The following is a 24,241-nucleotide window of genomic DNA, read 5'->3' on the forward strand; positions in this document are numbered from 1 at the left end:
AGAGGCTTTTAGGGCATGAGATAAGAATTCCCATCTCTCTCTTCCTGATATATCTGCAAAAATGTTAGTGCCTGCCTGGAGCTGGAGCTGGAGCTGGAGCAGAAAATACCCCATTCAAAATACAAGCTGAATGCTGCTCTGGAGCTACCACTTCACATGCTCCTTGACCAGAGAGGTCTTTGGGTATCTCAGAGGTAATAAAGAAGAACCTTGGAAAAAGTGGGGACTGTGGATTGGCTGATCTGAAAAGACCTGTGACATTCTGAGTACCTTGCCTTGCTTGCCTTGCTCAGTTGTCTCAAAATCAACAGACAGCAATATTGCCATCGATTAGAAAAGTTGTTGTGCTTCTAAGATTGTCCATTCTTTTTTGCCCAATAATTTCCAGTCTACAGAATAAAATCTGGAAAGTGAAATTTATAAATTCTATTCACATTTTATTGTGTACCTTTTAAGAAAGAATATATGAGGCCAAATTGGAACAGAGAATAAGGAGGTAGGGTTCGCTAGCTTCCCTATCGTGGGATACACCACGATCTGTGTAGCTCTGGATCCCAAGAGTAAGATTCTCACCCAGTCGTAAGAAAGATGAGACAACCCGAGAGTCAAGAGGAGGCCAAGAAGCAGCCCAGGGAATCCAGGAGAAGCTGCCCATTCAATTACAGCCACAGGCAAATTTACTGCAGGTTTAGAAAAGACATCAAGACTAGCATTCTTTTCTAGCTTGATATGCTCAAGAAGGAGATCCAAGAACTTGGATTCATGAAGCATGAGGTTCAGCGTCTTAAACGAGCTGCTGATACTCATGTTCTTTATGATGTTCTTGACAACATCACAACGAAGCTGTCCTATGCTGTAACAAGGTTGAGTGCAGAGGAGCTCCAAGTACTTGATACGAAGCTCCGGTGTGAGTACTTTCAAAGTCTCTTTCCGCACAAATATTTACTCGGGCAGGACGTAACGAAATGTTTAGAGGACTGTGTGCAGGCGGATGAGGATCCTCAACAGGCCAAGGAGCATGGAAAGGAGCAACAGGTAAATGCTGAAGATAAAGGCCATGGTCAAATTGCTGGAGCAGTTACAGGCCCAGGAGGCTGACCGGAAAAAGAAAAGGAGGCACTTCTTTTATCTGCAAAAAGGATTGTCTCAACGGAATTGCGAGTTCCTGTCTCTTCTTTGAGGAAGACTGTGGCTTCATATGTCTTGGAGCTTAGACCTCAAAGAAACAAGCCAGTCCATCGGTATTAGCTTCAGTTAATGAGAGGAAAGTACTTGACACCAATATGCCTGCTATGAGAGAGATGGTATCTACATGTTGGAAGACTCCACCTATGCAATCATCAGATACAGTGATTGAGGATGTGGAAGGCTTGCAGGACATTGTGGATTTCTCTTCTTGGTTGAGTTTGCTTTTGCAGCATTGGATGTTTGGATAAGATTACAGTGGAAGCGGTCCTGCAGATTCTAATTACCAGATTTTCAGGGAATGTTATACTCCGGTTTGCTTGTGAAGAATGGATGTCCATTTAATCAACTCTGGAGGACACAGATTGCAACTGATGATAAGTTTGACGGTTGGTTGATTTGTGATGATTCACATTGTATTTGTCTTTCTCGGAGAGGTGAATGGATCAACGAAAAGCACGAAGTTGTGCTTCATACTTTTGATGGTTGGACTTTGCAAGATGATTCTATTATTATTATTATTATTATTATTTTGATGTGATTATAATTTTATTACAAAAACAAACTGATTATCCTAAGACAAAGAAAATCTTCCCTTGAAAGAGAAGAAGCTGACGATGTCTAGCATAAGTAACGAAGAAGATGATGCAACAGTGATGCGCACGTTACGATCCAACAAAATAATTCAAGCGGTGATCTTCATCCTGGTAAGCTCGATCTTGAGCTTCCTCGGATGGTACATTCCATTCCGCCAGTGGCAAAAAGATTCAAGCTGTCTTCCTCATTCCGCCTGCTGCCTAGAAAGAAATCTTCCAAAGGGCGTTTTTGTTTTTCTTCTTTTATTCAAGCAAAATAACTCAGGCAAAGGTTAGGATCTAATGCAGCAATCTGGAGAGGTATGGTTTGGTCTTTCTAAAACACTTTGTGTGTCCTGAAGGTGGTTGATGTCTTGACGGAGTCACTTACAATCAAGGAAACACCAATTCTGACTAAAGTTGCGAGGGTTATACTTGTATCTGATATACTACATAACAGCGAAGATTACCATGGAGAGTTTCAATGAATAGGTTTGGTTGATTTGTGATGATTCACATTATATTTGGCTTCCTTGGTGCATCAACGAAAAGTATGAAGCTGTGCTTCATACCTTCGATGGTTAGAGTTTGCAAGAGAAGTAATTTAGGATTTTAAATTTTTTGTTTGATGTGCTGGCTCAACATCGTTGGATCTTAAAAACAGCTGTATGGAGAGGATTGTATGGAAATGCAGATGTTTCCACAAAAGTTTGAATTCTTGACCCGGATTGCCACATTAGTAAAATTTGAATTTCATGCCCGGATCCAGCAAAATTTGAATTTCATGCCCAAAATCAGCAAAAATTTGTGGACCAAATCAGCAGTATGGTCATTTTCCCTGAACTTTATATATTTTTTCTTATTATATAGAATTAACTCAGGTAAATTTTATCAGTTAGAAGAAAATTGATAAAAAGGCTATAAATCTATGTAGAAGAACTTACTGCATGCCACCAGCAACTCCAAATTTACAATGCAGTTTTCTCCTGTATTTGAAGTTTTTCGTACTTTATAAATTTGCTGAATTTTTTAAAAGTGGGTTGCTTTATCTGGATGCCCGAGATAAACCTAAAGCTTAAAGCCTAAACCCTTATAAACGTGTTCCTTTGAAAGGAATATTCTTTTGCAAATGAATCTTTGGTTTTTCTCATGATCAAATATGACATTGTTAATGCATTTCCATACAATTCCTCATCCGGGAACTCAGAAGTACAGTGTTCACGATAAAATATGATCCTTTAGAGCTTCGGGTGTTATTTGTCCTGTTATATTATAGTCATTGAAACTCTCCATAATAACTGGTATTCTTCACGGGATGTTATGTAGCATATCAGATACAAGCTTAAGCCTCGCAACTTTAGTCAGAATTGGTGTTCCTGACGCCTACATGACGCCTACATGAAATTCAAATTCCTTTTTTACAGATCAAACCATACCTCACCAGATCGCTGTGTTTTGGGAGACCAAGAGAGATCCTTGATCTACAGATACTAACCTTTGCTTGTAACATGCCATGTATGCCCGTTATGGCCCATCACATGTATGAGCATCATGACCATCATGAATCCATTCAAAGGCCATTCATACGGTGGTTTAGTCCTGGGTCACTGCGGCCTGTGTAAAGTAAGACCCGTCTTGGTTTTTGTCCGCAGGGTTTTGCAATCCTTGTTCGGTTCCTTGGTTGCCTATTTCAGCACATTGAGGGAAATATGAAAAAAAATAACATGCGGAAGGGTATAGTCTGGAAATATACCCTATGTAGTTTGCCAGTGTGGGATGATCAGTTTGTCTTATTGTAATCACATCAAACAAGAAATTTAGAATCCTTTGTTACTTCTCTTGCAAACTCCAACCATCGAAGGTATGAATCACAACTTCGTACTTTTCATTGATCCATTCGCCCCTCCGAGAAAGCCAAATATAATGTGAATCATCACAAATCAACCAAGCATCAAACTTATCATCAGTTGCAATCTGTGTCCTCCAGAGTCGATTAAATGGAAAAGGCAGACGTCCATTCTTCACAAGAAAATCCCGGAACCGGAGTGCAACATTCCCTGAAAATCTGGTAATTAGACTCTGCAGGACCGCTTCCACTGTAATCTTATCCAAACGCCAGAAAGTCCAATGCTGCAGAAGCAAACTCAACCGAGAAGAGAAAACCACAATGTCCCGCAAACCCTGCACATCCTGAATCACTGTAGCTGATGACTGCAGAGGTGGAGTCTTCAAACATGTAGATACCATCTCTCTGGTAGCAGGCATACTGGTGTCAAGTACTTTCCTCTCATTAACTGGTGGATGAAGCTGATATCGATGGACTGACTTGTGTCTTTGACCTTTAAGCTCCAAGACATATGAAGCCACAGTTTTCCTCAAAGAAGAGACAGGAACTTGCAATTCCGTTGAGGCAATCCTCTCCGCAGATAAAAGAAGTGCCACCTTTTTCCTTTTCCACTCCTGGACCTGTAGCTGCTCCAGCAATTTGACCCTCTTCCTTTCCTGGCCTTCATCTTCATCATTGACCTGCTGCTCCTGCTTGGCCTGTTGAGGATCCTCATCCGCCTGCTAACATTCCTCTAAATATTTCGTTACGTCCTCCACCTTCAAATCCCAGAGAATGCCAGGGTATGTGACTGAGAGTAGAGTTTTGCGCGGAAAGATACTTTGAAAGTACTCACACCGGGCCTTCGTATCAAGTGCTTGGAGCTCCTCTGCAATCAACCGTGTTACAGCGTAGGACAGCTTCGTTGTGATGTTGTCAAGAACATCATAAAGAACAAGAGTATCAACAGCTCGTTTAAGACCCTGGACCACATCCTTCATGAGTCCAAGTTCTTGGACCTCCTTCTTGAGCATCTCAAGCTCCTGTCGCTGGAAAAGAATAGTCTCGATGTCTTCTTCAATCCTGGTTAACCGACCTTCAGACACAAGCGGTAAACCTGTTCCTGTTCCCCGTGGCTGTAATTGAATGGGCAGCTGCTTCTGGATTTCCTCCTGAATCTTGGGCTGCTTCTCGGCCTCCTCTTGAATCTCGGGCTGTCTCACTGTTTCCTCGGGGCTGCGGATTTACCTCTTCAATATCATGGAAAGATCATCTAGTTTGTGACTTTCCCCTCTAGAAATTCTACGCTTACGACGGGTAAGAGTCTTACTCTTGGGATCCAGAGGTACATAGATCATAAGCGCCATGCCACGATAGGAAGCACGCCTTTCCTCGAACGAGCCAGTGGAATATTCGCTATTTTCTTGTCTTGTTGACAAAGCAAATTAGGGCTCTGTTTTTAGGGTTTATGCAATGAGGGTGAAGAGGCAGAAGCGCTACCGCAAGGCCGTGCGCTTCCTCAAGGCTTCGTTTGGCTTCCGGGAGCCCTTCAAAGTCCTCTGTGACGGTAATTTTCAGCACTCTGTCCTCCACAACATTCGCAAAGGCAGCGAAGACTTCGACAAGCTCTTGTCGCAGGCGCTGGGAGGAGCCGCCAAGGCGTTTACTACCAGGTTTGCGGTAAAATGTAGCTATCCACTGGAAGAAAAACGAAGAGAATTTCTTCTATCAGGTGTATCAATGCGGAGCTTAAAAAGCTTGGGACTTCCTTCTCGGACACTCTAAATGCTGCTCGAAAGCTTCATCTTGCCAAGTAGGAAAACTTCTTTCGTTGTTTTGTTCTTCTCGGTTATAGAGAACTTTGTTGGTTTGTTCTATAGGTGCGATCACGAGCCTGCAAAAGGAGGGAGCGAGTGCTTGGAGTCGCTCGTGGAGAGCTTCAATCCGGAGCATTTTTTTGTGGCAACACAAGATGGTGATTTACGCCAGAAGCTTCGAGTCGTAAGAATATTTTTCTTCCTCATTTCTCTCTTTCGAAGATCACGATTTCTGTTTTCTCTAGATGCCTGGTTGCGCTGTTGTCTACTCGAAGAAAACGTCGCTGTGTGTGGAACCGCCGTCAGAGTTCCAGCAGCAGTTTGCTAAGGAAGAGGAAAGCAAACGCGAAAGTTTGAAGTGTCGAGAGCAGCGACTTCTCTCTCGTGTCTCCGAGGACGAGGAACCTCCAAAGCGAAGCAAAAGTTTGATGGTGAGAGACCGGCCAACGTTCAAGAGAAAGCGAGCAAAAGTAAGTGTTTCTCGCTTCGTTTTAGTTCTTCTTCGCTAAGAAAGAGGTCATCGTCGCAGGGACCAAATCCACTTTCTTGCAAGAAAAAGAAACAAGTTCCAGAAGTAAGAGTTCTTTCTTCTCTAAGATGACAGCTAAACAAGAAAATGGTGTTGCAGGCATCAAACGATGGAGAGAGGTCTTCCCGGAAGAAAGTAAGGAGGAGAAATCGCAAGAAAAACAGCGTAAAAGAGGACGTGATCCATAAATCTCCTGCTTGAGGTACAAGGTTTTGAGGTGTTTCGATTTTTCTTTTCTACACAGCTCAAGTTCTAAAGCCCGCGACGACTAATCGAGATGGATCGATTTATTGAGGGCTCCATCCAAGAAAAAAGAGATGCTCACGGTTTTCTTCCTTCCATTCACGAGAGTGATCGAAGAATTCTTTTTTCTAAAGGTGTTTCTAGCTCACTGGTTTCGAAAGAAAAAAGAAAGTCCGAGAGTGCTGATAATCATTAAAACGCGCTTCTCTCAAGCTACCCGTGGTCGAACCATGGTGTAACCGTGGTGTGGCCATGGTGAACCGTGGTGTGACCGTGGTGTAACCGCGGTTACTGGGTGTATATATAATAGCCCTAGGAGCAAAAGAAGAGGTCAAGAGGAGAGCGAGAGGGGAGGTCTAGGCGCTTGGCGCTTGGTGATTTTGGAAGGAGATCATGTCGAGCAAGCAAGGTAATGCTATCGATTCCCTTCCCGATGCTCTAGGGTTGATTGATTGTGGAGATTGCGAGCGCTTTGTTTCCCTCGGTCTCCGGTTTAGATTCTCGGAAATTTCTCCCGTCTCTTCTAGATCTCGGCTGTTCTTCTCTAGCCCTTCGCATTGCCGCTCTAATGTTTCGATTGTCCAGGTGGGAAGTTGAAGCCTCTCAAAGCTCCCAAATCCGACAAGAAGGATTACGACGAGGTAAGAGAAGAAGATCTTTCTTCTGGTTGCGCTTGCGCTGATCGATCGTCGCTTGGGCTTTCACAGGAGGATAAGGCGCACATCGCGAAGAAGAAAGAAGAGGAGAAGGTAATTCCTTCCATGGCTCCTACTTATCTTCTTCCACTTCTCCCTCTTTTCTTTGGCAGGCAATGAAGGAACTCAAGAGCAAGGCCTCCGGGAAAGGCCCTCTCACCAGTGGCGGCATCAAAAAGAGTGGGAAGAAGTAGCCACGTACGGCCTTCGTACGGTATGGCTGTAAAATCCCCTTCCGTAATGACAAGCTAAGTCGCATTTTGTGTCGTCCTAGTCAGTTGCCACGTTGCGAAAAGTCCTGACGTGTTAAGGCCACGTATACGGGGTCTTCCTCCTCTATCTTCTTAATCGGTCCAATCAGCTGCCACGTTGCAAATCCACTCACAAGAAGATGACGTGTCACAGCATCCCGTACTGCCACGTAAAGGCTACTTTGCCTACTTGTCTTTTACCTGTAACGCGCTTCGTATCCACTTCTCTACCATTTGCTGAGAGTTCACGCCTTGATCGGCTGGGACTAGGTGCCCGGCGCCCGCAACTACAACGTGAGTGAGCGTTCCATAGCTCCTCCAATACCCCGCGAAGGATTTCCCAACTTTCCAGATCTTCTTCTCGGCCGCGAAGAACTTCTCCCGGTGCTCCCACTCGAGCTCTCGCATCCAGTCCTCGGAAGCAACCACGCCGTCTTTGATGTCGTACTGCCCCTGGTAGATCAAGATCGGGATCTCGAGCAGCAGCTCCTCGACCATCCACTTGACACTCTTCATCGTGTCGTTGGCCATGATCCTCCTCACCCGAGGATTGCAAGAGATCCACTGCGCCGAATCGTCGGCCTTGAGCGCCGCTTTCACTTCCTGGCGATTGAGGAACAAGCCCAGGAACTCGGTTCCATCCTCCGAGCAATGGTATGGAACGCTCCTTCTCACGTCCAGGACTGTTGCCAACCCGGTGACGTTCTCGATCCATTCCATGTACTGTGTTCTTAATTCGTAGCCGCCCTGCCAGTCTTCTCTCTCGATCGATGCCACCACCACCTTTGCTCGATCTTCCGCTTGGGATCTCTGGGCAGCATCGAGCAGACCAAAGCTATAAGCAGTGGCGGCGTGGCTCTGGACCTGGGTGATCGGATGCGTGAGACCATTGCCGATCATCAAGCCATCCAGCCGGAAAGGAGAAGAGTTCTTGGAAGAGTTCTTGGATAGCTTCACCAAGTAGTGACCAAGAGCTGGGACGTATTTTCCAGCGTAGCTCTCCCCGGCGATGAAGAAAGGCCGGTTCTTGAACGAAGGATCAATCTTGAAGAATTGGAGTAGAGCTTGATGGAGGTCTCGAGCAACCTCGTCTTGATTCACTGGAATATCATCGTCTTTCTCAGCGATGCTGTACCCTGTTCCTAGCGGATTATCGATGAAGAGAACACCAAACCTGTGATTCCAGGGCGCTTCGTTCCGGTGGAGCTGGAGATCCGGCGCCGTCCTCCAGGGACCAAATTCGTAGAAATTTCCAGTCATGCTTGAGCAGCCAGGGCCGCCTTGCAGCCACAGGATGATCGGCGTCGACGCCAGCGCCTCGGCAGGCTCGATTGCCTCGTAATAGGCGAAGAACATCTTGGAAGAGCGACCGAGAGGGAAATAGCCGGAGATTGTCGGCAGCGCCTCGGCCGGGAAGGGAGAAGAGACTTGATCATGGAGGAATTTGAAGGGATAGAACGCTCCTCCAGCTACCGCTGCCAGAATCACAGCCAAAGCGGAGATCATCGTTCGGGGAAGAAACCCTAGCGACAAACAGTAAATTAAGGCGGATTGGAAGAATTAAAAAGCGGCGGGAAATCTCAACAGAAATTTAGGTTTAGGGTTCTTCGCGTGGAAACTACCCGAGAGATGGGCACCAATGGGCGGAGGTATGCAAGAAATCTCGATTTCTAGGCTTCGATTCTGATACTATTTCCTTGCAGCCACAGATCTCCCCGGCGCCTGTCGATGATCCACGAGGAAGCGACGAAGCTCGAGAAAGACACAATCAAGCTCGAGAAGGAGGCCAAAGACAAGGAGACGAAGCTTGCGAGCATCCGCGCCGCATTGGCGATGGAGCACCGAGTGCGAGAGGATATCAGGTAGTGTCCGGGACTTCCTTGGGCTTACCTTTGATTTGGGGTTCCCCAAATCTTTCGCAGCAAAGAAGCTAAAAGCAAGGGCTCTTGGTGGCATTCCCCACAGGTATTTTTTCATCACTATAGAACACTTCGTGATCGATTGAGCGGTCTTTTTTCTTTTTTCTTTTTTTCCAGAGAAGCAAATGCAGTGATTTGCTATCAAGATCAAGGTCGAGCACGAAACCATTACACGAGCTCAAGACGATTCGCAGTGGTTCTTCCTGCTCGTTAAGTGCGTCAGAGACCTTACTTCCACTTTGCATTTACATCTCAAATCTTTGTAGCTTTCCAGAGACGACTACCACCGAGAACGAGCTCATGAGCCGGATCTGCCAGGACATGACCATCGACCAAGACTATGATCTCGACAGCACCCGATATAACTCGTCGCTCAAGAGAGCATCCAACATGCTACTGAGCTCTTTTGGCAGCGATACAAGTTTCGAAGGAACCAAGCTAAGCCAGTCATCATCCTCGGCTAGAGGAACTCCAGGCTAGTGCCTTTTTCTGTAGATCGTTTCCACTCGATCATTCGGTCTGGTCTCACACCTTGTTTTTTCAGTCGACCTGAGCCCGAGAAGGGATCGGTTCCCGGTGGAGGAGCAGCTAAGCCAGTCGAGCTCGATGCTTACGGACGATCCCCGCTGCATGGGGATTCAGACAGACCATTTCTGTCCACCGTCAGTCATGGAAAACACTGCGGCTCCTCTTCCCCCGAAGCGTGAAAAGACTTACTTCGAGCACGTAAGTTTCCTCTCCTCTTTTGGTTTTAAGTTTGTGTTTGTTTTGGCAGCTCGTTGCGCAAGCTCACATGATTCCCAAGAGATCCCTGTACGAAACAAACATCTGATAATCAGAAAACGTCAACAACAGTTTTGTACCTACCTGGAAGATTTCGATCCTGGCCAATCAAAGCCGCCTTTTAAGTGTAGCTTGTACCGCTCGATGTAGCTGACAGCCAAGCTCGGTGTCAAGTTCTTGAGAAGTATGTTCACCATCTACTTAGTTTTTAGGAAAGATATTGTCGTTCGAGCTCGATAACTGGTTAAATGCTTGCAAGATCTTGTAACGAAGCAAATGTTTCCTCTAAGAGAAGAACTCTGCGATTGTAGTACAGCTGCCAGCTTATCGAAAAACTTGGAACTCGAAATTACTTGCCTGTTTGATCGTCGCGCCTGCCAATGCCGATGGAATGACCTGTCAGCGGCTTTAAATGCTGTAAACGCGGCGATTTGCTCCTCACCGCGTGCAAATTAAACTCGCCACCGTTTTAACTTGGATGCACAGCTTGTCTGAAGAATCATCCTTTCAGGGCCCAGTTATGTCGTCCCCAACTGTAGCAGCACAGAGAAACCTCCTCGTTGCGACACTTGTGCTTCTTCTCGTAGCGATTTCTAGCGGGAACACCAGCAGCAAATCACCTGTGGTATGTATGAAACTTTTCCAGCTTACCTGAGATGTTTGAAGGTTTTCCAGAGCAAAGGCGGGATGTTTCGCCAAGACTATCGCGATGTGAATCCAATCCCTCGGCCATGGCTACCACTGAGACCAGGACCAATCGTCTTCATAAGGCCCGTTCCTCGCTCTCCTCCACCTCCAAAAAGTTCACTCTCGCTTCCGCCGGCACCGAGTCCTCTCCCGGGACCACAGGGACGTCGGAGGACCAAAAAGACGTTGCCAGGCTCACGAACTTGACGTCTTCACCAGTCAAGTGTATCAGAGTTTCCAGTTGTAAAGCCAACGAGTGATTGCAGAGCCACCCTCGCTCCTGACTTGTAAATGCCGTCCAATGGATTCTTTGGAAATTCAAAGTCGAAGTTTTCTTCTTCGGGCTTGAAAGATACCGAGTCATGCTGGGACACCTGAAAGAGCTTGCCTGGACAGTCGTCTTCCAGCTTGAAACATAAGGAGTCCACCTCAAAGAGCTTGCCTGGACTGTCGTATCCTTGGTTGTATCCGTCTTCTTCTTCGTCTTGGATCTCCGAGATATCAAACCGTCCAGCCGATCTGAGTTCTTCTTGGATCTCCGAGATATCAAACTGTCCAGCCGATCTGAGTTCTTCGCAGTCTGAATGCCCCTTGTCTTCAAGCTGTGAATCGCTTCCATCTATCGAATGCAGTCCCAATGTATCCTTCGTAACTTCAAAGCTCAATTTTTCTTCTTCCGGCTCGGAATATAGCGACGAGAGTAAGTCCTGTTGCGGCACCTCGAACAGCTGGCCTGGACTGTCGAGCTTGTCTGTCTCGATACTCTGGCTTGAGAGATTTACATTTGGGAACCGTCCAGCACTCCATGCCGATCTTGTCATCTCCTTGACATTCCAGGTTTTCAGTGCTTCGTAGTCTGAATCTCCGTCGTCGTCTTTGAGCTGTGAATGACTCTCAACATGCCCATCCCAATCCGCACTATTGTCATCCGAAAGCCCGGAACTCCACGCTAATTCCGTCATCTCCTTGATATTCCAGTTCTTCAAGGCTTCGAAGTGAGAATCCTCTTCGTCTTCAAGCAGTAAGGGACTTCCAGGTTGAAGTAGTTTATGGCCTTTTTCCTCGCACGAGATGGCCGGATTAACAACGTCCAGCCTCCTGAGCAGTGTTTCGACTCTGGGAGGCCTGGAAAATAAATTAGCTACCAACGTGAGCAAAATCAACCCAATGTAACCTTACCCCTTAGATTTGGAACTCCGAGATGATAGTTCTTGGAGATGATGTTGGATTCGCGTGAATATGTTCTTATAGTTGCCCGTGTAGATTGCCCCTGTGCATAGTAGTATTTAGAACAAGAGAAAAGCTAAAATCTCCAAGAACTTTACCATCATCGCTTTTACTTCCCCTTAACATTCCATCTGTCGAGGAAGGAAAAGGTCAAAACATTAAGTACAATGCTGAAACTTATTACCATTGTGTCTTAGCGTATGAGTTGGAGAACTTAAATCTCGATTTTCTTTGGAACTTTTAAAGTAGATTTCACCTTAAAACAGACTCAGGGTCAATGAGATTTCTAGATCACACCTTAAAAATCTTACCATCATCCTTGTGACTTCCAGTATTTTCTGGACACCATGAAAAAATTACAATCCTGAATAATCAGCAATCTTACCTTCGTAGCTTCCCTTGTAGCTCAAATCTGGGAAAACGAAGTGAGAGCTAGAATTATAAAACAATGCTATAAGAAACTACCATCATTTTTGTCGCTTCCCGAGTCGATTGTTCCTGGACAAAAAAGGATACCGAGAATGACGCAGGAACAATAGTAAAAGCTTACGATTGTCTCGCTCTGGGGTGTGTACTTCTGGCAGACACTGCTGGAACCGTTTGAAGAAACTAAACTCGGACGTCCTCGGCCTGTCGAAGAAGCTCGAATTCTGGAAACCAGTCCTTCTCAATTGCCGCGTCTTGTTCCTGAATGCTAACCACGTAAGAACGAGCCAAGCCAGACCATAATCTCACTTCAAGCGCTTCTTCTCGCGCGCGCGACGCGATCGGAACCCCTGAATACCAAAATCAAGGAAGGATCTGAGACCTGCAATGCCAGATGCGCCTACATTTTGCGACGCGGAGGAGGAAGACGATGCCGATGACGCCGTGCCAAGGCTCCGGATTCCCATTGCTGAAGAGCCCTAATACTCTGCTCCACAAGGCCCTAAAGCCCTGATTTTTCCCGCCTTGTTTTCGAATTTCCCGCCCTAGGTCTTCTTTGCGCGCGATGGCTGGCAGCAAGAGTCAAGCGCCTAAGCCTCGCAAGCGCGTCGACGCTGCTGTGGAGCTCAAGCGCGCCGCCGATGGAAGTGGATTTGTTCGCTGGTATGTGTTTTCGCGACGATTCTATGGAAGCCCTAGTCTCCAATCGTTCTTTCTCTATTCAGCGAAGAATGCAAGAAGGATGTGCCAGTTGCGGTGGCAGACATGCATACATGCAGTAGCTTGAAGGTGCCCTTGAGAGGTGAGCGAAGATTTTGCTTTCCCCCCTTTTCTTGGTTTTCATCACGCTGGTTTTGTTAGTTTCAAGTGCGCCAGAGAGGAAGCCGATGGAAAAGCAAAGTAAGAAACGCAGTGGTGGTAAAACAGAAGAGAAGAAGCCGAAGAAGCAAGCCAAGAAGAGAAAAAAGGACAGTAATCTTCCAAAGAAGCCAATGACGGCGTTCTTCCTCTTCATGTAAGACTTCTTTCGTTGCTTGAGTTGTTTCGAGTTATTTCACTGTTGTGATGGTTTTGCTCTCAGGGAGGACTTCAGGCAAAAGAAAAAGGCAGAGAATGTGAAGGGCTCTGAGGTTGGATGCTGCGACATTTTTTTTTCATCATGCGAACTTGGATGTGTGTTTTTTGTTACAGGTAGCGAAGCTTGGGGGAGAAGCATGGAAGGCGATGACACAAGAGGTCGTGAAAATATTGTCTTTGTTTTTCTTGACTGATTGTTTTCCTTTTTCCAGGAAAAAGCTCCTTACAATGAGAAGGCAGCTCAACTGAAACGAGAATACGATGCTGAAGTTAAAAAACTAAATGCTGATGACGCTTCCGAGGTGAACTTTGTATAGCTTCATTACGTTATCTTGGTCTGATGACCCAACTGACAGCCGAAGGAGGACGATGGCGGTGAATCCGGCAGGGAGGATTGCAGAGTCATGAACGAAGAGAACGGCGATGAGTCGGAGAAGGAGAATGGAAGCGGATCGGCCACTGAAGCAGAAGAGGTTTGAATAAAAAACTCCAACTTCACATCTACTTTTAACTTTTTTGTTTCTCTGTTTTTGCAGTAGCTAGTTGTTTATGCATAGCGTTGTTAAATATTTGATAAACCAGGATTTTTCGCTGAGCTTGATTCGTTACAAAGTGATAAAAGAATATGAAAAAAATGAGAAAATCGAAAAATCACTTTCTGTACCGTAGGACCATAAAGAACAGGTCCTGCCCGCCTCTAGAGACCATACTACGAACAGCATTGGAAGGTTCGTCCGGCTGTTTATCAGTATAACTCATTGATTCTTTTTTATTTCTCTCCAGCAGTACAGAAGATTTGTGGCTGCTTAGGAAGAGCAGTCAAGGTCTTTACTGTGACTTGCCGTGTCATCGCTGGAGTCTGAGGTCTTATTGTCGCCCTCTAAGGTTTGCACTGGAATTCATCGCTGATACATGCCAGGTGTGAGCAGGCAGGCATGAGAAATCCCGGTATTGTTAGAAAGCTGGTTCTTCTGGCGTGGTTTCAATGGGGGGTAGCAACAGCAGCAGCAATTTGCGAGAGAACGAGCTGCGGTAATGTCACTGTTCAATACCCCTTTGGTCTCGGATATGGCTGTGGAAGTCCCGGCTTTGGGCTAAGCTGCACGGACTCTGTCTTGTACTTCAACAGTTCGATTGTGGGAAGCATCGACTACAATGGCCGAAGTTTGGTTTTGAGCTCCGGTGAAGGCTGCCCCTTGAGGAATCTTCCAACGGAGATTCAGATCTGTAGCAGAAACCAAAGAAATGACGGGAATGGACAGCAAGTATGTTTGCTTGGTTACAGTAGCTGCTGCTTGGAAAGAAACTCGTCATTCGACGGAGAAGGATGTATGGCTTACAGGGCGGCTGGAGGCTCGTCTTCAACAGTTAGTGCTTCTCTGGGTGATTTTTCGCTCAGGTGGCCTCCGGAACTACAGACTAGGTGCGACCCTTGCTATCGCGTTGGGAATGGACAGTGCGGCTACAATTCAACAAGTGATTTCGTCTGCTTTTGTGAGACGTCAAACACGACTGCAACTTGCAGTGTAACTCGTAAGTAATTATCATTTTCTTCCTTCTTCGCAGCTCACATTTGGACGTATCTCTGCAGAAGGCCAAACCAATGCTCCAATAATCATATCAGGTATATCAGGTAGTTTGATTTCTAAGATGGTTATTTCATGAGAGTGGCGACTTACATTCGATTGGCATGAACAGGCTCTGTCGCCATCGCGGTGATTGTCGTGGTTCTCGTGTTCGGAGTGAGCCTCTCAATATACTGGAAGTGGAAAAAGAATGGCCGCGAGAGCACGCCAGAGCCGATTTTCTCACTCGACGATCCCAGCCGAGATGTCGAAAACCTCCGCCAGATACTCTCCACGCGCAGGGGCGACCCCGCAAAGCTCTACACCTTATCCGAGATCGACAAGGCCACAAACGGTTTCGACAAGGAACACAAGATTGGCAGCGGTGGCTTTGGCACTGTTTACAAAGGACTCTTCGACGACGGCTCGGTTCTAGCAATCAAGAGAGCAAACCACACATCAAAGCAAAGCTCGCGGCACTTTTACAACGAGGTGGCCATCCTTTCACAGGTAAACCACCGCAACTTACTCAGGCTCATGGGTTGCTGCGTCGACTCGGACGTTCCCATACTCGTGTACGAGTACATTCCAAACGGGAATCTCTTCGAACATCTCCACAAGAGGCCGGGGGTTTTAAGCTGGAGCAACAGACTGACGATCGCAATAGAGACGGCCGAGGCACTTGCTTACTTGCACTCGGCTGCGTATCCACCGATCTATCACAGGGACGTAAAGTCGGCCAACATTCTCCTCGACAACGCCTTCACGACGAAGGTGGCGGACTTTGGCCTCTCCCGGCTGGTTCCCGTGGACGTGACTCACGTCTCGACCATGGTACAAGGAACTCCCGGCTACGTCGACCCGGAGTATCACCAGACGTATCAGCTCACGGACAAGAGCGACGTCTACAGCTTTGGGGTGGTGCTGCTGGAGATGGTCACGGGACGCAAGCCAGTGGACTTCGCCAGAGCTTCCAAGGACGTGAACCTCAGCGCCTACTCGGTGCCTTTGATCCGGAAGGGGCTGATCGAGGAGATCGTGGACCCGAAGCTGGAAGTGAGAGTTTCTGGCAACGCGGCCGACTTGGAGCTCCTGGAATCCATCCGAGCAGTGGCCAACGTCGCGATGGCGTGCCTGGCGTTTACGAGAGACGAGCGGCCGACGATGAAGAGAGTGTTGGAGGAGCTTGTGGCGATCCGGGGGTCGGATGGATTGATTAGGACGGAGTGGCTGGAAGGCGAGGTGATTCTCACCGAGAGTTTCCATCCCAGCGAGGGTGTCTCGTATAACAGCGGTCGGTCGCGAGATCATTCAGCGGAGATAACGGCCAGGTAAGTATATATAAATCAGTTTTGAAACTTCCACTCTGGCAACAGACTTCGTTCCGTGCAAGAAGGCGATTTTAGATATACCTATCGTCATACGTCTGAATTCGGGTCAAATCTTTGCCTAGCAGGAGCAAAGAACTGTAATGCCACTTTTCTAATCAATTTCAAATATCAATCTCCAAAGGATTGTAACAGATTGTAGATTATATGTCCCGTTACCTGTAGAGAAGAAGTAAAGAACCTTCCAGAATCGTGTGCTTGTCATCTGAAAGTTCTGACGCATTAACTGGCCATAAAGGTCTTTCATGGCGCATCCATTGCCTGAGCATAACAACGCAAGCTACCTCTACTGCTACATGACCAACACGATCTCACAAAATTCTCCAATATAACCCATTGCGCTGATGATTGTCACAATTGTCCAGGAGAAAAAATTCTGTCCAAGAATTTGCTGGGCTTCCTCCAGAGCAACACACATTGGTAAGGAATTTTCCAGCCTCCCCACCAAACGGATTCTTCCACGGCTGCCGCTCCCTAAGCCGAGGTAGCGCGTATACTTGCATGTCATTCGCCAGGCTATTCGTTTTGAACTGACCTTTATTCAATAAATATTCATAATGTATCCAAATTTTAAATAAAAACATAAGTTAGCTCGAATGGTGTTTGATAAGATCTTTGCTCAAGAAAATACATATAGTGGAACAATCAAAAGAGAAATACTTGTTTTACTTGCCTAGATGGGCATATATGGCTGTGGTTGCACGTGAGTGTGTGGATATGATTTTTTGTTTTTCATTATGGTAAGCAATTTGTGATTGTAAGTTTTGGGAGGAGGTACAACTGAAATATACCTAAAGTGGCCAGCTTGGCAAGTAATTTGTGATTGCAACTTTAGGGGGGAGGCACACCTCTTAACAAAAGAGGTTTACATAGCTTAGCCAAAAAATGTATTGACCTGTAAGATATATGAATTCAAAACACATGTGTATTTTAATTGTCTAAACATATGTATGATTCATAAAATAATTTTTGGATGTAATTTCTTTTCAAGTCATAAGCATGTATGCCCTGTATGAATTTTGCCCTCATGTAAAATCCATATCAATGCATTATATGTACATCAACTTTATTACAATAGTAGCGTTTTCTATATGAATTTGGTTAGTAATGGTGAATAAAGCACCCTTATGTTTTGCTAATTCTTCTTAAGCAGTGAGTGTAAATCATAAATTTTTCTCATTTAATTTGCTAATTTACCTTGTTTATCTGATTACTTTTGCTTTCGCTTCAATGACTTGGATTCAATTGTTTATTGCATAAGCAACAAGGTATTAGCCATTTATCAATAGATTCCTAAACTCTATCCAAATCCCCCTCCTTGGATTAAAGGTTTAGTTACGCTCCTTGCAAGCATCAACTTTCTAGATTTTTAATATCCCTTAATATAAAAAGATTTGTTCATGGGAATTTTAAATCCCAAAGCTTAGATACATATCTTAATTTGAACCTTAAAGAGAAATATCATAGCCTAATGATTTGGTATAAGTACCTTAACTCCCCACTTCCAACTTAAAGGGAAGGCTTAGGATAAGGCAAGGTACTTAATGGGGCACCATTCCACTTAAGCTGAGAGCATTGTAATCAATTTCCTTTCTAAAAGTGAAAGTTGTTCTTAAATATGTCTTAAAGGAGCTTTTAAGCCCTCCTATTAACCCTCAGTCCTAATTTTAAGTTGGTTTGGAAACACCATTAAAGAGTTTCTTTTACACTAAATCCTTAACCTCAATATCACTACTAACTTTGCAATCTTTTTTTTAGTCATTATATTGAACTTGCAATGATGTGTGTTCAAAAAATGAGCTCTTGTATTCCTCATACCTCATAGTGAAGGATATTAAAATCTTCCCCAAGGGTCATAAATCAAAGGTACTTTAAAACCATTCTCTAGCTGTTTTGTCACCCCACACAACGGTTATCAATCTATGAAGATTCACGTCATATATATACCATTATCATAACACTTTGTTTGAAAATGAATGGGGACGGAAGAGTGTGGCACTTTTCCTAAGCTGGGGGTCCTAGTTTCAAAGACTCTCTGGAACCTGTAGCTTCATTCAGTCTCTTAAAAAAGATTGAAACAGCCAAGATTTCTTTGGCATCTGTCTGCGCATAATGATAATAATAACAGCTATTTCAAGTCATGAGGACCCATCCTATCTACTGCTGGTGTGGGGTTGGGGATGTGTAGTTTCAAAGATTGCAAGCAGCTCCTTAGAAGAAGAATGCCATTAGTGTCTACTGCAGAAGGTTGTGGTTAAGCAAAGCTGTATACATGTGAAAATTTGCCGAAGAAGCAGATAACGAGACTCCACAATTAACTACAGGAATAGGGAGTTAGCATGCTAACTTATCGGATATACAATGTACCTCCCCATTCGTCTGGATTGAGACTAAAAGCTTCTAGTCACAAAGACTCGACCTTATCATGAACCTCGAATGGGAAAGCCCTTAGCACAAGAATTCTTAGACGTAATTTGAAACGACCTACTCATTTGCACCGTAGATAGCCTCGCTATGCTTGCATGACTGAAGTTGAAGTGAAATTCTGCTAGGGAATTAGCTCCAGCTCCTTCTATGCATAGCAAAAGCAAGAAAACCAGCCTTCCATTGACGATTAGTTTCCAGCTCATTAGCGATTTCCGGATCAACGTCGGAAAGTGGATTGAGATGCTGCGAGGCATTTAAAAAGGGTTGTCTGGGTCCCAAGATCAACCGAAGTGTCACAGCAACAGAGCCTGTTCATGCCAATAGAAAGTAAGTCGCTACTCGTCATAAAATACCCATCTTAGAAAGCTACCTGGATTCCATGATTAAAGTGCGTCCATTCCAAATGCGAGGAACAAAAGACAAAAAAGGAAGAAAAGAGAAAGGATTGAGTTGCAGCCGCATTATCCATATTGCAAGCACCATAGATTGTAAGCAAGGTAACTTAAAAAAAGAACTCCGGAGTGAAAAATCAGCGAATTGCCTTTGTTTCTCCGCAAAAGAACATCTACAATTGATTTCACACTACTCAGCTGATTGCCAAAAACTTGCACGCCTTCTCAGGCTTCTCCCGACTCAGTTCTAAAGCAAAAAGGACACAAAAGCATTAGAAATCAAACCGGAAAACTGAATCAACCAACCTCTGGTTTCACACCCGGTCCTGGCACTGCATCACGTCCAAAACGAAACTTGTAAACGTGCAACATGCCTTCCAGCCTAGATCCAGTAAAACAAGTGTATAGCATGTCACTGTACTGCTCCGGCGTTTCACTTTGTACGTGAGCTTGTGCGTCGCCTTGACTCTGGATGCTCCCAGTGCCATAGAATGTGACCTGCAAACCAGCAAGAGGCAAGCCGGCTGCTTCCAAAGCAGCAACATGTGCCGGCATATTCATCAACTCGTTCCAATCTGCTGGAAGAGCTAGGCCCGCTTGCTGCAGAGTCGATCTTGCTTTTTCACGGCAGTCCTCGCGAGGATGAAATCCAGGCCTTCTAAGCGTGCAACGACAGCTTCCAACCAGTCTATTTTCTGCTGCTGTGCCTCTACTTGTTTATGAAGTGTGGAAATCTCCTGCTGCTGTGCCTCTACTTGTTTATGAAGTGTGGAAACCTCCTGCTGCAATGTGGAAACCTCCTGCTGCGATGTGGAAACCTCCCTCTCAAGCGTAGAGATCTGCATCTTCTGCCGCTCCGATTCCTTTTCCCACTTGTCCATTCTGGTCTTCATCTCATCGAAGAGGGACTTGTAATTGCTGATTCCCACCTGTGGATCACTCTTGAGTATCTCCTGATAGTTAGTTGCCTGTCTATAAAGAAGATCCTTCTGCTGCGTTGACGCGATCGGCTCGTAGAGAATAAACCCCTTCTTGTTGATGAGTTCCTGGACCGTCTTGTCGGAACAGTCGCCTGGGATCACCGCTGTTTTCGTAGGAAGAGTGTCTGGGATTCCAACCGAGGCAAAATGACCTTGGCCCTGCTTTCCTTCCATCGTCAATAGCTACTTGGAGCTACAATCGACAGGAAAGAGCTTCGCTCCTCGGCCACCCTAAATTCCCTTCGCTTGCTAATGTTTTTTTTTTTTCTATTTTTTTCAGTAAATCGCATTTTCTTATATGTTTTAACATTCTAGTATGTCGAAAAGAAAAATGACGGCCGACAACATAAGATCTTAATTACGGTACTTCATGGTAGATTTTTCAAAGCCAATGGTGGGGAAGTCTTTTGCATAGTCTTCCACCTCCTCTCTAAGCGCTTTGATGTGGCCCTGGAATTCGGGGTTCGTGTCAACGGCAGCCTTGAAATCCTTAAGCTTGGCGCCTGATGAAAGATTTGAGAGATAGATCGAGTGACAGAGGATGTAAACGATCAACATACCTGAGGCTTCTTTGATCTTTACGGCAATTCCCACCGCACGGTCGAAAAACTCGGCAACTTTCTCAAAGTCCACCTCGGTGAATCCTCTTGATGTCAAAGCAGGAGTTCCTGGAAAAAGAGTGCGCTTCTTAGTGCCAGAGCAATCACCCAGGTTTTCATCATACCCATTCTTACTCCGCCGGGCACCATCGCAGAGACATCTCCAGGCACTGTGTTCTTGTTGGCAGCAATGTGAGCCAGCTCGAGGACTCGTTCTACCCTGGATCCATCCAGCCCCTGGAAGACAGAATAATTCATTCAAACAGCAATGTGACAGTACCTTGTTTTTCAAGTTGACCAGAACTAAGTGATTCTCTGTTCCACCTGACACAAGCTCGTAACCTTTTGCCATCAAATGCTACAGAAATCTTCATTTAGAAAGAAACAAAAATAAATACGCTATGTTATACCTTGGCAAAATGAGCAGAGTTTCGAAGAACTTGTTCTTGATAAGCCTTGAACTCTTGTGTAGATGCCTGAAACATCCCCATTTTTAGATTGACAGTAGAATTCGGCTGATTTACCTGTTTAAGAGCCACGGCAAGCGCAGCAATTGTGTGATTGTGAGGACCACCTTGAAGCCCAGGGAACACTGCAGCATTTATTTTCTCAGCGTAGTCGTATAGAACCTGCGAGGCACTGTCAAGGAGGTAACTTGGGAAAGTAAACGTACCTCCTGTCCTTGTTTGTTAGTTTCTTTCACACCCTTGCGGAAGAAAATCATTGCTCCACGAGGACCTCTAAGTGATTTGTGCGTGGTAGTGGTGACAACGTCTGCAACGTCGAATGGAGATGGCACGACACCAGCAGCTACAAGTCCGCTTATATGAGCCATATCAGCTAGAAGGATTGCCTTTTGCTTGTTGCAAATCTGTGATAACGTTACTTTGAGGTTAAAGCTGCAATCGCTATCTACTCATATGTACCTGACGCATTCGTGCATAATCATAATGCCGAGAGTAGGCGCTGGCTCCGGCCACGATGAGTTTTGGCCGGAAGAGTGTCGCGCTTTTTTCAAGCTGGATAAGACTCCAGGTTAGTCTCAAAGAGCGAAGTTCTTTGAGACTTCTACTATTCGATTTACCTGATCGTAGTCAATAAAACCTGTAGATTCATCCAGCCTATATGGCATCGTTTCAAAAAAGATTGAAACAGCCGAGATTTTCTTAGTATCTGTCTGTGCAAAATAAAGAAGAATGCCGCTTAGCTTCTAAAGCCAAAGGTTGCCTACCTGATAACCATGAGATAAATGGCCTCCGTGAGGTAAATCAAGAGCCATAATTCTTTCGTGTGGTTTAAGCAAAGCTGTATACACTTGAAAGTTTGCTGGAGAACCAGATAATGACTGCACATTGACTGCAAAGAAAAGAAGTCAGAGCTTTATCCTTTCGCCACTGATAAAACGTACCTCCCCATTCGTTTGGATTGAGACGAAAAGCTTCTAGTGCTCGTTTCTGGCACAAAGACTCGGCCATATCAATGAACCTAGAACGAACAAACAAACATTAAGCGTTCCTAGACGTAACTTGTGAAGAAAAAACGACCTACTCATTTCCACCGTAGTAACGAGCTCCTGGATAGCCCTCGCTATACTTGTTGGTCATGATGGATCCCACTGCTTGCATGACTGAAGTTGAAGTAAAATTCTCCGAGGGAATTAGCTCCAGTCCCTGGTAAAACAGATCCAAAGTTTCCTTCTATGTATAGCGAAATTTACCAACCTTCCATTGACGATTTTTTTCCAGCTCAATTATATCAGCGATTTCCGGATCAACGTCGCCAAGTGGAGCGTTGAGCTGCTTTGGCCACTGCGAGAACGCGAATGCATGTAAACGGATAAGACAAAGAATACTACTTTCTAAAAGGGAACTCCACTTACTGTGACATGGGATTTATCCTTGGAACTCTCGAATCGCGAGTACACTTCGTCATTGGCCACGGCGGTCTGGATCACACATCAGAATGTAGCTAGCTATCGAAATTTCACAAAGATTCTACCGACGCATTTCGCGAAAGGATCGATCTGGCATCGCCGAGCGCCCTGTTTGCCGCGATCGCGAGCGCCGTAGAGGCACGAAACCTGGACAATCGCCGAAGAACAGCCGCCGAAGCTAGCGCCATTGCTCGATCGTAATCCCTCGCGGCAACGCCGCCCCAGCCCAAAATATTTCTTCGTCCACTGCCAAGCAAACTAAATGACCTATTATCTATCGTCTATACTAACACTCTTTTTCTCTTGTGGCCTGTGGCTGGAAGCCACGTCACCATGATCCTCCAAGGTGTGGTTCATGTTACTTGACTGGTAGATAGCTACATTGTCATTGTTTTTGCGTGAGCTTGGTAAGAAAAAAAAAGAAAGTAGTAACATCATATGATTATTACCTGTAGTGGTGTTGTCTACCAAGTATTATATCCTCCTATATCCTTGAGAGAAGCCAAAAAATTCTTGGCTAGCTTAGTGACGTCAGGATTTCCTGAATATCACTCGCTTCAAAGCTATCAAAATTTGCGAGGCCGTGACCCTCCCTCTCGGATGATCCGAACGAGCCGCTCGATGATCCGGCCCTGGAACTGGAGCTGGGAGTGCAATTCTCGGCCGCTATCTCTGCTAATCCTCCTCCTCTCGATGCTACTTTGTTCGATTTGCCGCCGCCACAGCCTTTTGATCGTTTCCTGGTGCTCGACTTTACGGCGACTCTCTTATTGCTGTGATTATTCGTGTCCGAGGACGTCGATGAGTCTTCCGGGGATGCAGCCTTCTTCCCGAGAATTACCTGGTGCCAGGTGAAAAACTCTCAGCACAAACAAAGAGGATTGCAAGCTTCCGAGAATACTTACGTATTTTCCAGCTGCGGAGTTCTTATATTTGTAAAGCCGCAGAAGATCTCCTTCTTTAAGACAATGGGACCTGATAAACTCTCCTGCGAAATCCGTGCCAAGAGTGAGACAAACTTCTGATTCATCTACGTCAAAAGTTTCTTACCCGTGTTCTCCAGAAGATACATTCGGCTTTTGTTGTTCGGCCAGAATCTATGTCGTGCTCGAGATTGTAAGAACTTCCACCTACATTGTAAAGAATCTTCGAAGTTTACCTGTATCTCATGTGCCACTTATATGCGGTGGTCAGATCCTCCATCACAATCGTCATCCCTTCTCGGACAGTCAAGTAAGGCAGGCAGCTCTCAGCTTCTTTCTGCTCGGAGAAAAACGAAAATCTCTTTTCGCTATTCGCTAGAAGAAATTTCTTCATACCTTTGGGAGGACAATCCTTCCCAGGTTTCCAACGTCGCTTGGCTTGAGCTGCTTCTGCAGAAGAAATTCCAAGTTCTTCTCGACAATTAGTTCCTGAAAAGACATTTGCATAAATTAAGTGAGCTCCAACAAAATATCTCGGCAAGCTTTACCTCCACAGATTTTCGCGATGTGCAGCAAGGAAAAGGCACCTGGTATGGCAGCGATCGCCTCTTTCTTGCCATGCGACACTTACGCGCAGTGGACCTAAAGGGCAACTCCACCTTGATCTGTCGATCGCTCCCTGGAAGAAATCCTCCTGGCGTGTGAAAGTGTTCTTCGATAGGCTGCTGCTCCACCTTGATATTCGCCACTGGATCGAGAATGTTGGCAGCAGCGGGGCCATCGATCACTTGCGGC

The 24,241-nt window shown here is 45.5% G+C and overlaps 9 protein-coding genes across 19 annotated transcripts; 6 read left to right on the forward strand and 3 right to left on the reverse strand.

Annotated features, from left to right (window-relative positions):
- Positions 1-5,042: 5,042 nt before the first annotated feature.
- LOC9652808 (rRNA-processing protein UTP23 homolog) lies at positions 5,043-6,386 on the forward strand. Of its 2 annotated transcripts, XM_024671343.1 has the most exons (7): positions 5,043-5,258; positions 5,318-5,398; positions 5,466-5,586; positions 5,648-5,872; positions 5,932-5,976; positions 6,031-6,133; positions 6,190-6,386. In XM_024671343.1, exons 1-6 carry the CDS (start codon positions 5,059-5,061, stop codon positions 6,130-6,132), a joined length of 774 nt encoding a protein of 257 aa, XP_024527111.1. In that variant the 5' UTR covers positions 5,043-5,058; the 3' UTR covers position 6,133; positions 6,190-6,386. The 2 variants fall into 2 exon arrangements, with proteins under 2 accessions (XP_024527111.1, XP_002966228.2); XM_002966182.2 differs by having other exon boundaries at positions 6,031-6,386.
- Positions 6,387-6,491: 105 nt separating this feature from the next.
- LOC112345155 (translation machinery-associated protein 7-like) lies at positions 6,492-7,363 on the forward strand. Of its 2 annotated transcripts, XM_024671345.1 has the most exons (5): positions 6,492-6,583; positions 6,760-6,815; positions 6,882-6,923; positions 6,983-7,083; positions 7,148-7,363. In XM_024671345.1, the coding sequence occupies exons 1-4, from the start codon at positions 6,568-6,570 to the stop codon at positions 7,061-7,063; spliced, it is 195 nt and encodes a 64-aa protein (XP_024527113.1). In that variant the 5' UTR covers positions 6,492-6,567; the 3' UTR covers positions 7,064-7,083; positions 7,148-7,363. The 2 variants fall into 2 exon arrangements, with proteins under 2 accessions (XP_024527113.1, XP_024527112.1); XM_024671344.1 differs by lacking the exon at positions 7,148-7,363 and having other exon boundaries at positions 6,494-6,583; positions 6,983-7,139.
- On the reverse strand, positions 7,196-8,636 carry LOC9652351 (serine carboxypeptidase-like 50). Its single transcript, XM_002966528.2, has one exon. The coding sequence runs from the start codon at positions 8,624-8,626 to the stop codon at positions 7,307-7,309; it is 1,320 nt and encodes a 439-aa protein (XP_002966574.1). The 5' UTR covers positions 8,627-8,636; the 3' UTR covers positions 7,196-7,306.
- Positions 8,637-8,728: 92 nt separating this feature from the next.
- Positions 8,729-10,111, forward strand: LOC9652809. 3 transcript variants are annotated; one of them, XM_024671144.1, is made up of 6 exons: positions 8,729-8,769; positions 8,824-8,982; positions 9,043-9,085; positions 9,157-9,253; positions 9,314-9,514; positions 9,584-10,111. In XM_024671144.1, exons 1-6 carry the CDS (start codon positions 8,750-8,752, stop codon positions 9,970-9,972), a joined length of 909 nt encoding a protein of 302 aa, XP_024526912.1. In that variant the 5' UTR covers positions 8,729-8,749; the 3' UTR covers positions 9,973-10,111. The 3 variants fall into 3 exon arrangements, with proteins under 3 accessions (XP_024526912.1, XP_024526913.1, XP_024526911.1); XM_024671145.1 differs by having other exon boundaries at positions 9,157-9,514; positions 9,584-9,765; positions 9,815-9,905; XM_024671143.1 differs by having other exon boundaries at positions 9,157-9,514.
- On the reverse strand, positions 9,402-12,622 carry LOC9652352. Its single transcript, XM_002966529.2, has 10 exons — positions 12,472-12,622; positions 12,287-12,423; positions 12,202-12,234; positions 12,122-12,148; positions 12,048-12,074; positions 11,921-11,992; positions 11,835-11,867; positions 11,689-11,779; positions 10,474-11,634; positions 9,402-10,415 (listed from the first exon to the last, which is right to left on the reverse strand). The coding sequence occupies exons 7-9, from the start codon at positions 11,860-11,862 to the stop codon at positions 10,722-10,724; spliced, it is 1,032 nt and encodes a 343-aa protein (XP_002966575.1). The 5' UTR covers positions 11,863-11,867; positions 11,921-11,992; positions 12,048-12,074; positions 12,122-12,148; positions 12,202-12,234; positions 12,287-12,423; positions 12,472-12,622; the 3' UTR covers positions 9,402-10,415; positions 10,474-10,721.
- Positions 10,279-10,725, forward strand: LOC112345100 (formin-like protein 2). The gene is made up of 2 exons (XM_024671148.1): positions 10,279-10,447; positions 10,498-10,725. Exons 1-2 carry the CDS (start codon positions 10,301-10,303, stop codon positions 10,714-10,716), a joined length of 366 nt encoding a protein of 121 aa, XP_024526916.1. The 5' UTR covers positions 10,279-10,300; the 3' UTR covers positions 10,717-10,725.
- Positions 12,623-12,688: 66 nt separating the features above from the next.
- LOC112345099 (high mobility group B protein 7-like) lies at positions 12,689-13,902 on the forward strand. The gene is made up of 8 exons (XM_024671147.1): positions 12,689-12,825; positions 12,888-12,964; positions 13,024-13,177; positions 13,244-13,292; positions 13,354-13,398; positions 13,452-13,541; positions 13,596-13,712; positions 13,776-13,902. The coding sequence occupies exons 1-8, from the start codon at positions 12,728-12,730 to the stop codon at positions 13,776-13,778; spliced, it is 633 nt and encodes a 210-aa protein (XP_024526915.1). The 5' UTR covers positions 12,689-12,727; the 3' UTR covers positions 13,779-13,902.
- Positions 13,903-13,946: 44 nt separating this feature from the next.
- Positions 13,947-16,324, forward strand: LOC9652810 (wall-associated receptor kinase-like 20). Of its 5 annotated transcripts, none has more exons than XM_024671139.1 (4): positions 13,947-13,967; positions 14,026-14,772; positions 14,831-14,872; positions 14,938-16,324. In XM_024671139.1, exons 2-4 carry the CDS (start codon positions 14,175-14,177, stop codon positions 16,137-16,139), a joined length of 1,842 nt encoding a protein of 613 aa, XP_024526907.1. In that variant the 5' UTR covers positions 13,947-13,967; positions 14,026-14,174; the 3' UTR covers positions 16,140-16,324. The 5 variants fall into 5 exon arrangements, with proteins under 5 accessions (XP_024526907.1, XP_024526909.1, XP_002966230.2 ...); XM_024671140.1 differs by lacking the exon at positions 13,947-13,967 and having other exon boundaries at positions 14,099-14,103; positions 14,159-14,772; XM_024671141.1 differs by lacking the exon at positions 13,947-13,967 and having other exon boundaries at positions 14,005-14,772; positions 14,831-14,863.
- A 3,964-nt stretch (positions 16,325-20,288) lies between these two features.
- LOC9652811 (serine hydroxymethyltransferase 1, mitochondrial) lies at positions 20,289-22,799 on the reverse strand. Of its 3 annotated transcripts, XM_002966531.2 has the most exons (15): positions 22,589-22,799; positions 22,470-22,535; positions 22,312-22,398; positions 22,139-22,260; positions 21,999-22,075; positions 21,822-21,946; positions 21,675-21,767; positions 21,517-21,609; positions 21,264-21,461; positions 21,115-21,219; positions 21,001-21,066; positions 20,871-20,948; positions 20,716-20,827; positions 20,552-20,659; positions 20,291-20,494 (listed from the first exon to the last, which is right to left on the reverse strand). In XM_002966531.2, the coding sequence occupies exons 1-15, from the start codon at positions 22,709-22,711 to the stop codon at positions 20,346-20,348; spliced, it is 1,602 nt and encodes a 533-aa protein (XP_002966577.1). In that variant the 5' UTR covers positions 22,712-22,799; the 3' UTR covers positions 20,291-20,345. The 3 variants fall into 3 exon arrangements, with proteins under 3 accessions (XP_024526845.1, XP_024526846.1, XP_002966577.1); XM_024671077.1 differs by having other exon boundaries at positions 20,289-20,659; XM_024671078.1 differs by having other exon boundaries at positions 20,289-20,494; positions 21,001-21,219.
- Positions 22,800-24,241: the final 1,442 nt, after the last annotated feature.

This window comes from Selaginella moellendorffii, unplaced genomic scaffold, assembly GCF_000143415.4.
Source record: "Selaginella moellendorffii unplaced genomic scaffold, v1.0 SELMOscaffold_7, whole genome shotgun sequence".
In the NCBI taxonomy this organism is placed as follows: Eukaryota; Viridiplantae; Streptophyta; class Lycopodiopsida; order Selaginellales; family Selaginellaceae; genus Selaginella; species Selaginella moellendorffii.

Coding starts and splice junctions, on each gene's coding strand:
- LOC9652808 (XM_002966182.2), top strand. CDS start 5,059: ATGAGGGTGAAGAGGCAGAAGCGCTACCGCAAGGCCGTGCGCTTCCTC. Junction 5,399..5,465: donor CGAAAGCTTCATCTTGCCAA/GTAGGAAAACTT, acceptor TTTGTTCTATAG/GTGCGATCACGAGCCTGCAA. Junction 5,977..6,030: donor AAAAGAAACAAGTTCCAGAA/GTAAGAGTTCTT, acceptor ATGGTGTTGCAG/GCATCAAACGATGGAGAGAG.
- LOC112345155 (XM_024671345.1), top strand. Junction 6,816..6,881: donor ACAAGAAGGATTACGACGAG/GTAAGAGAAGAA, acceptor GGGCTTTCACAG/GAGGATAAGGCGCACATCGC. Junction 6,924..6,982: donor AGAAGAAAGAAGAGGAGAAG/GTAATTCCTTCC, acceptor TTTCTTTGGCAG/GCAATGAAGGAACTCAAGAG.
- LOC9652351 (XM_002966528.2), bottom strand. CDS start 8,626: ATGATCTCCGCTTTGGCTGTGATTCTGGCAGCGGTAGCTGGAGGAGCG.
- LOC9652809 (XM_024671143.1), top strand. CDS start 8,750: ATGGGCACCAATGGGCGGAG. Junction 8,770..8,823: donor ATGGGCACCAATGGGCGGAG/GTATGCAAGAAA, acceptor ATTTCCTTGCAG/CCACAGATCTCCCCGGCGCC. Junction 9,515..9,583: donor CTCGGCTAGAGGAACTCCAG/GCTAGTGCCTTT, acceptor TTGTTTTTTCAG/TCGACCTGAGCCCGAGAAGG.
- LOC112345100 (XM_024671148.1), top strand. CDS start 10,301: ATGCACAGCTTGTCTGAAGAATCATCCTTTCAGGGCCCAGTTATGTCG. Junction 10,448..10,497: donor CCAGCAGCAAATCACCTGTG/GTATGTATGAAA, acceptor AAGGTTTTCCAG/AGCAAAGGCGGGATGTTTCG.
- LOC9652352 (XM_002966529.2), bottom strand. CDS start 11,862: ATGTTAAGGGGAAGTAAAAGCGATGATG. Junction 11,780..11,834: donor GGGAAGTAAAAGCGATGATG/GTAAAGTTCTTG, acceptor TACTATGCACAG/GGGCAATCTACACGGGCAAC. Junction 11,635..11,688: donor CGGAGTTCCAAATCTAAGGG/GTAAGGTTACAT, acceptor TTTATTTTCCAG/GCCTCCCAGAGTCGAAACAC.
- LOC112345099 (XM_024671147.1), top strand. CDS start 12,728: ATGGCTGGCAGCAAGAGTCAAGCGCCTAAGCCTCGCAAGCGCGTCGAC. Junction 12,826..12,887: donor GGAAGTGGATTTGTTCGCTG/GTATGTGTTTTC, acceptor TTCTCTATTCAG/CGAAGAATGCAAGAAGGATG. Junction 13,399..13,451: donor GGAAGGCGATGACACAAGAG/GTCGTGAAAATA, acceptor TCCTTTTTCCAG/GAAAAAGCTCCTTACAATGA.
- LOC9652810 (XM_024671139.1), top strand. CDS start 14,175: ATGAGAAATCCCGGTATTGTTAGAAAGCTGGTTCTTCTGGCGTGGTTT. Junction 14,773..14,830: donor TGCAACTTGCAGTGTAACTC/GTAAGTAATTAT, acceptor GTATCTCTGCAG/AAGGCCAAACCAATGCTCCA. Junction 14,873..14,937: donor AATCATATCAGGTATATCAG/GTAGTTTGATTT, acceptor TGGCATGAACAG/GCTCTGTCGCCATCGCGGTG.
- LOC9652811 (XM_024671077.1), bottom strand. CDS start 22,711: ATGGCGCTAGCTTCGGCGGCTGTTCTTCGGCGATTGTCCAGGTTTCGT. Junction 22,076..22,138: donor CGTTACTACGGTGGAAATGA/GTAGGTCGTTTT, acceptor TGTTCGTTCTAG/GTTCATTGATATGGCCGAGT. Junction 20,828..20,870: donor TGGTCAACTTGAAAAACAAG/GTACTGTCACAT, acceptor TCTGTCTTCCAG/GGGCTGGATGGATCCAGGGT.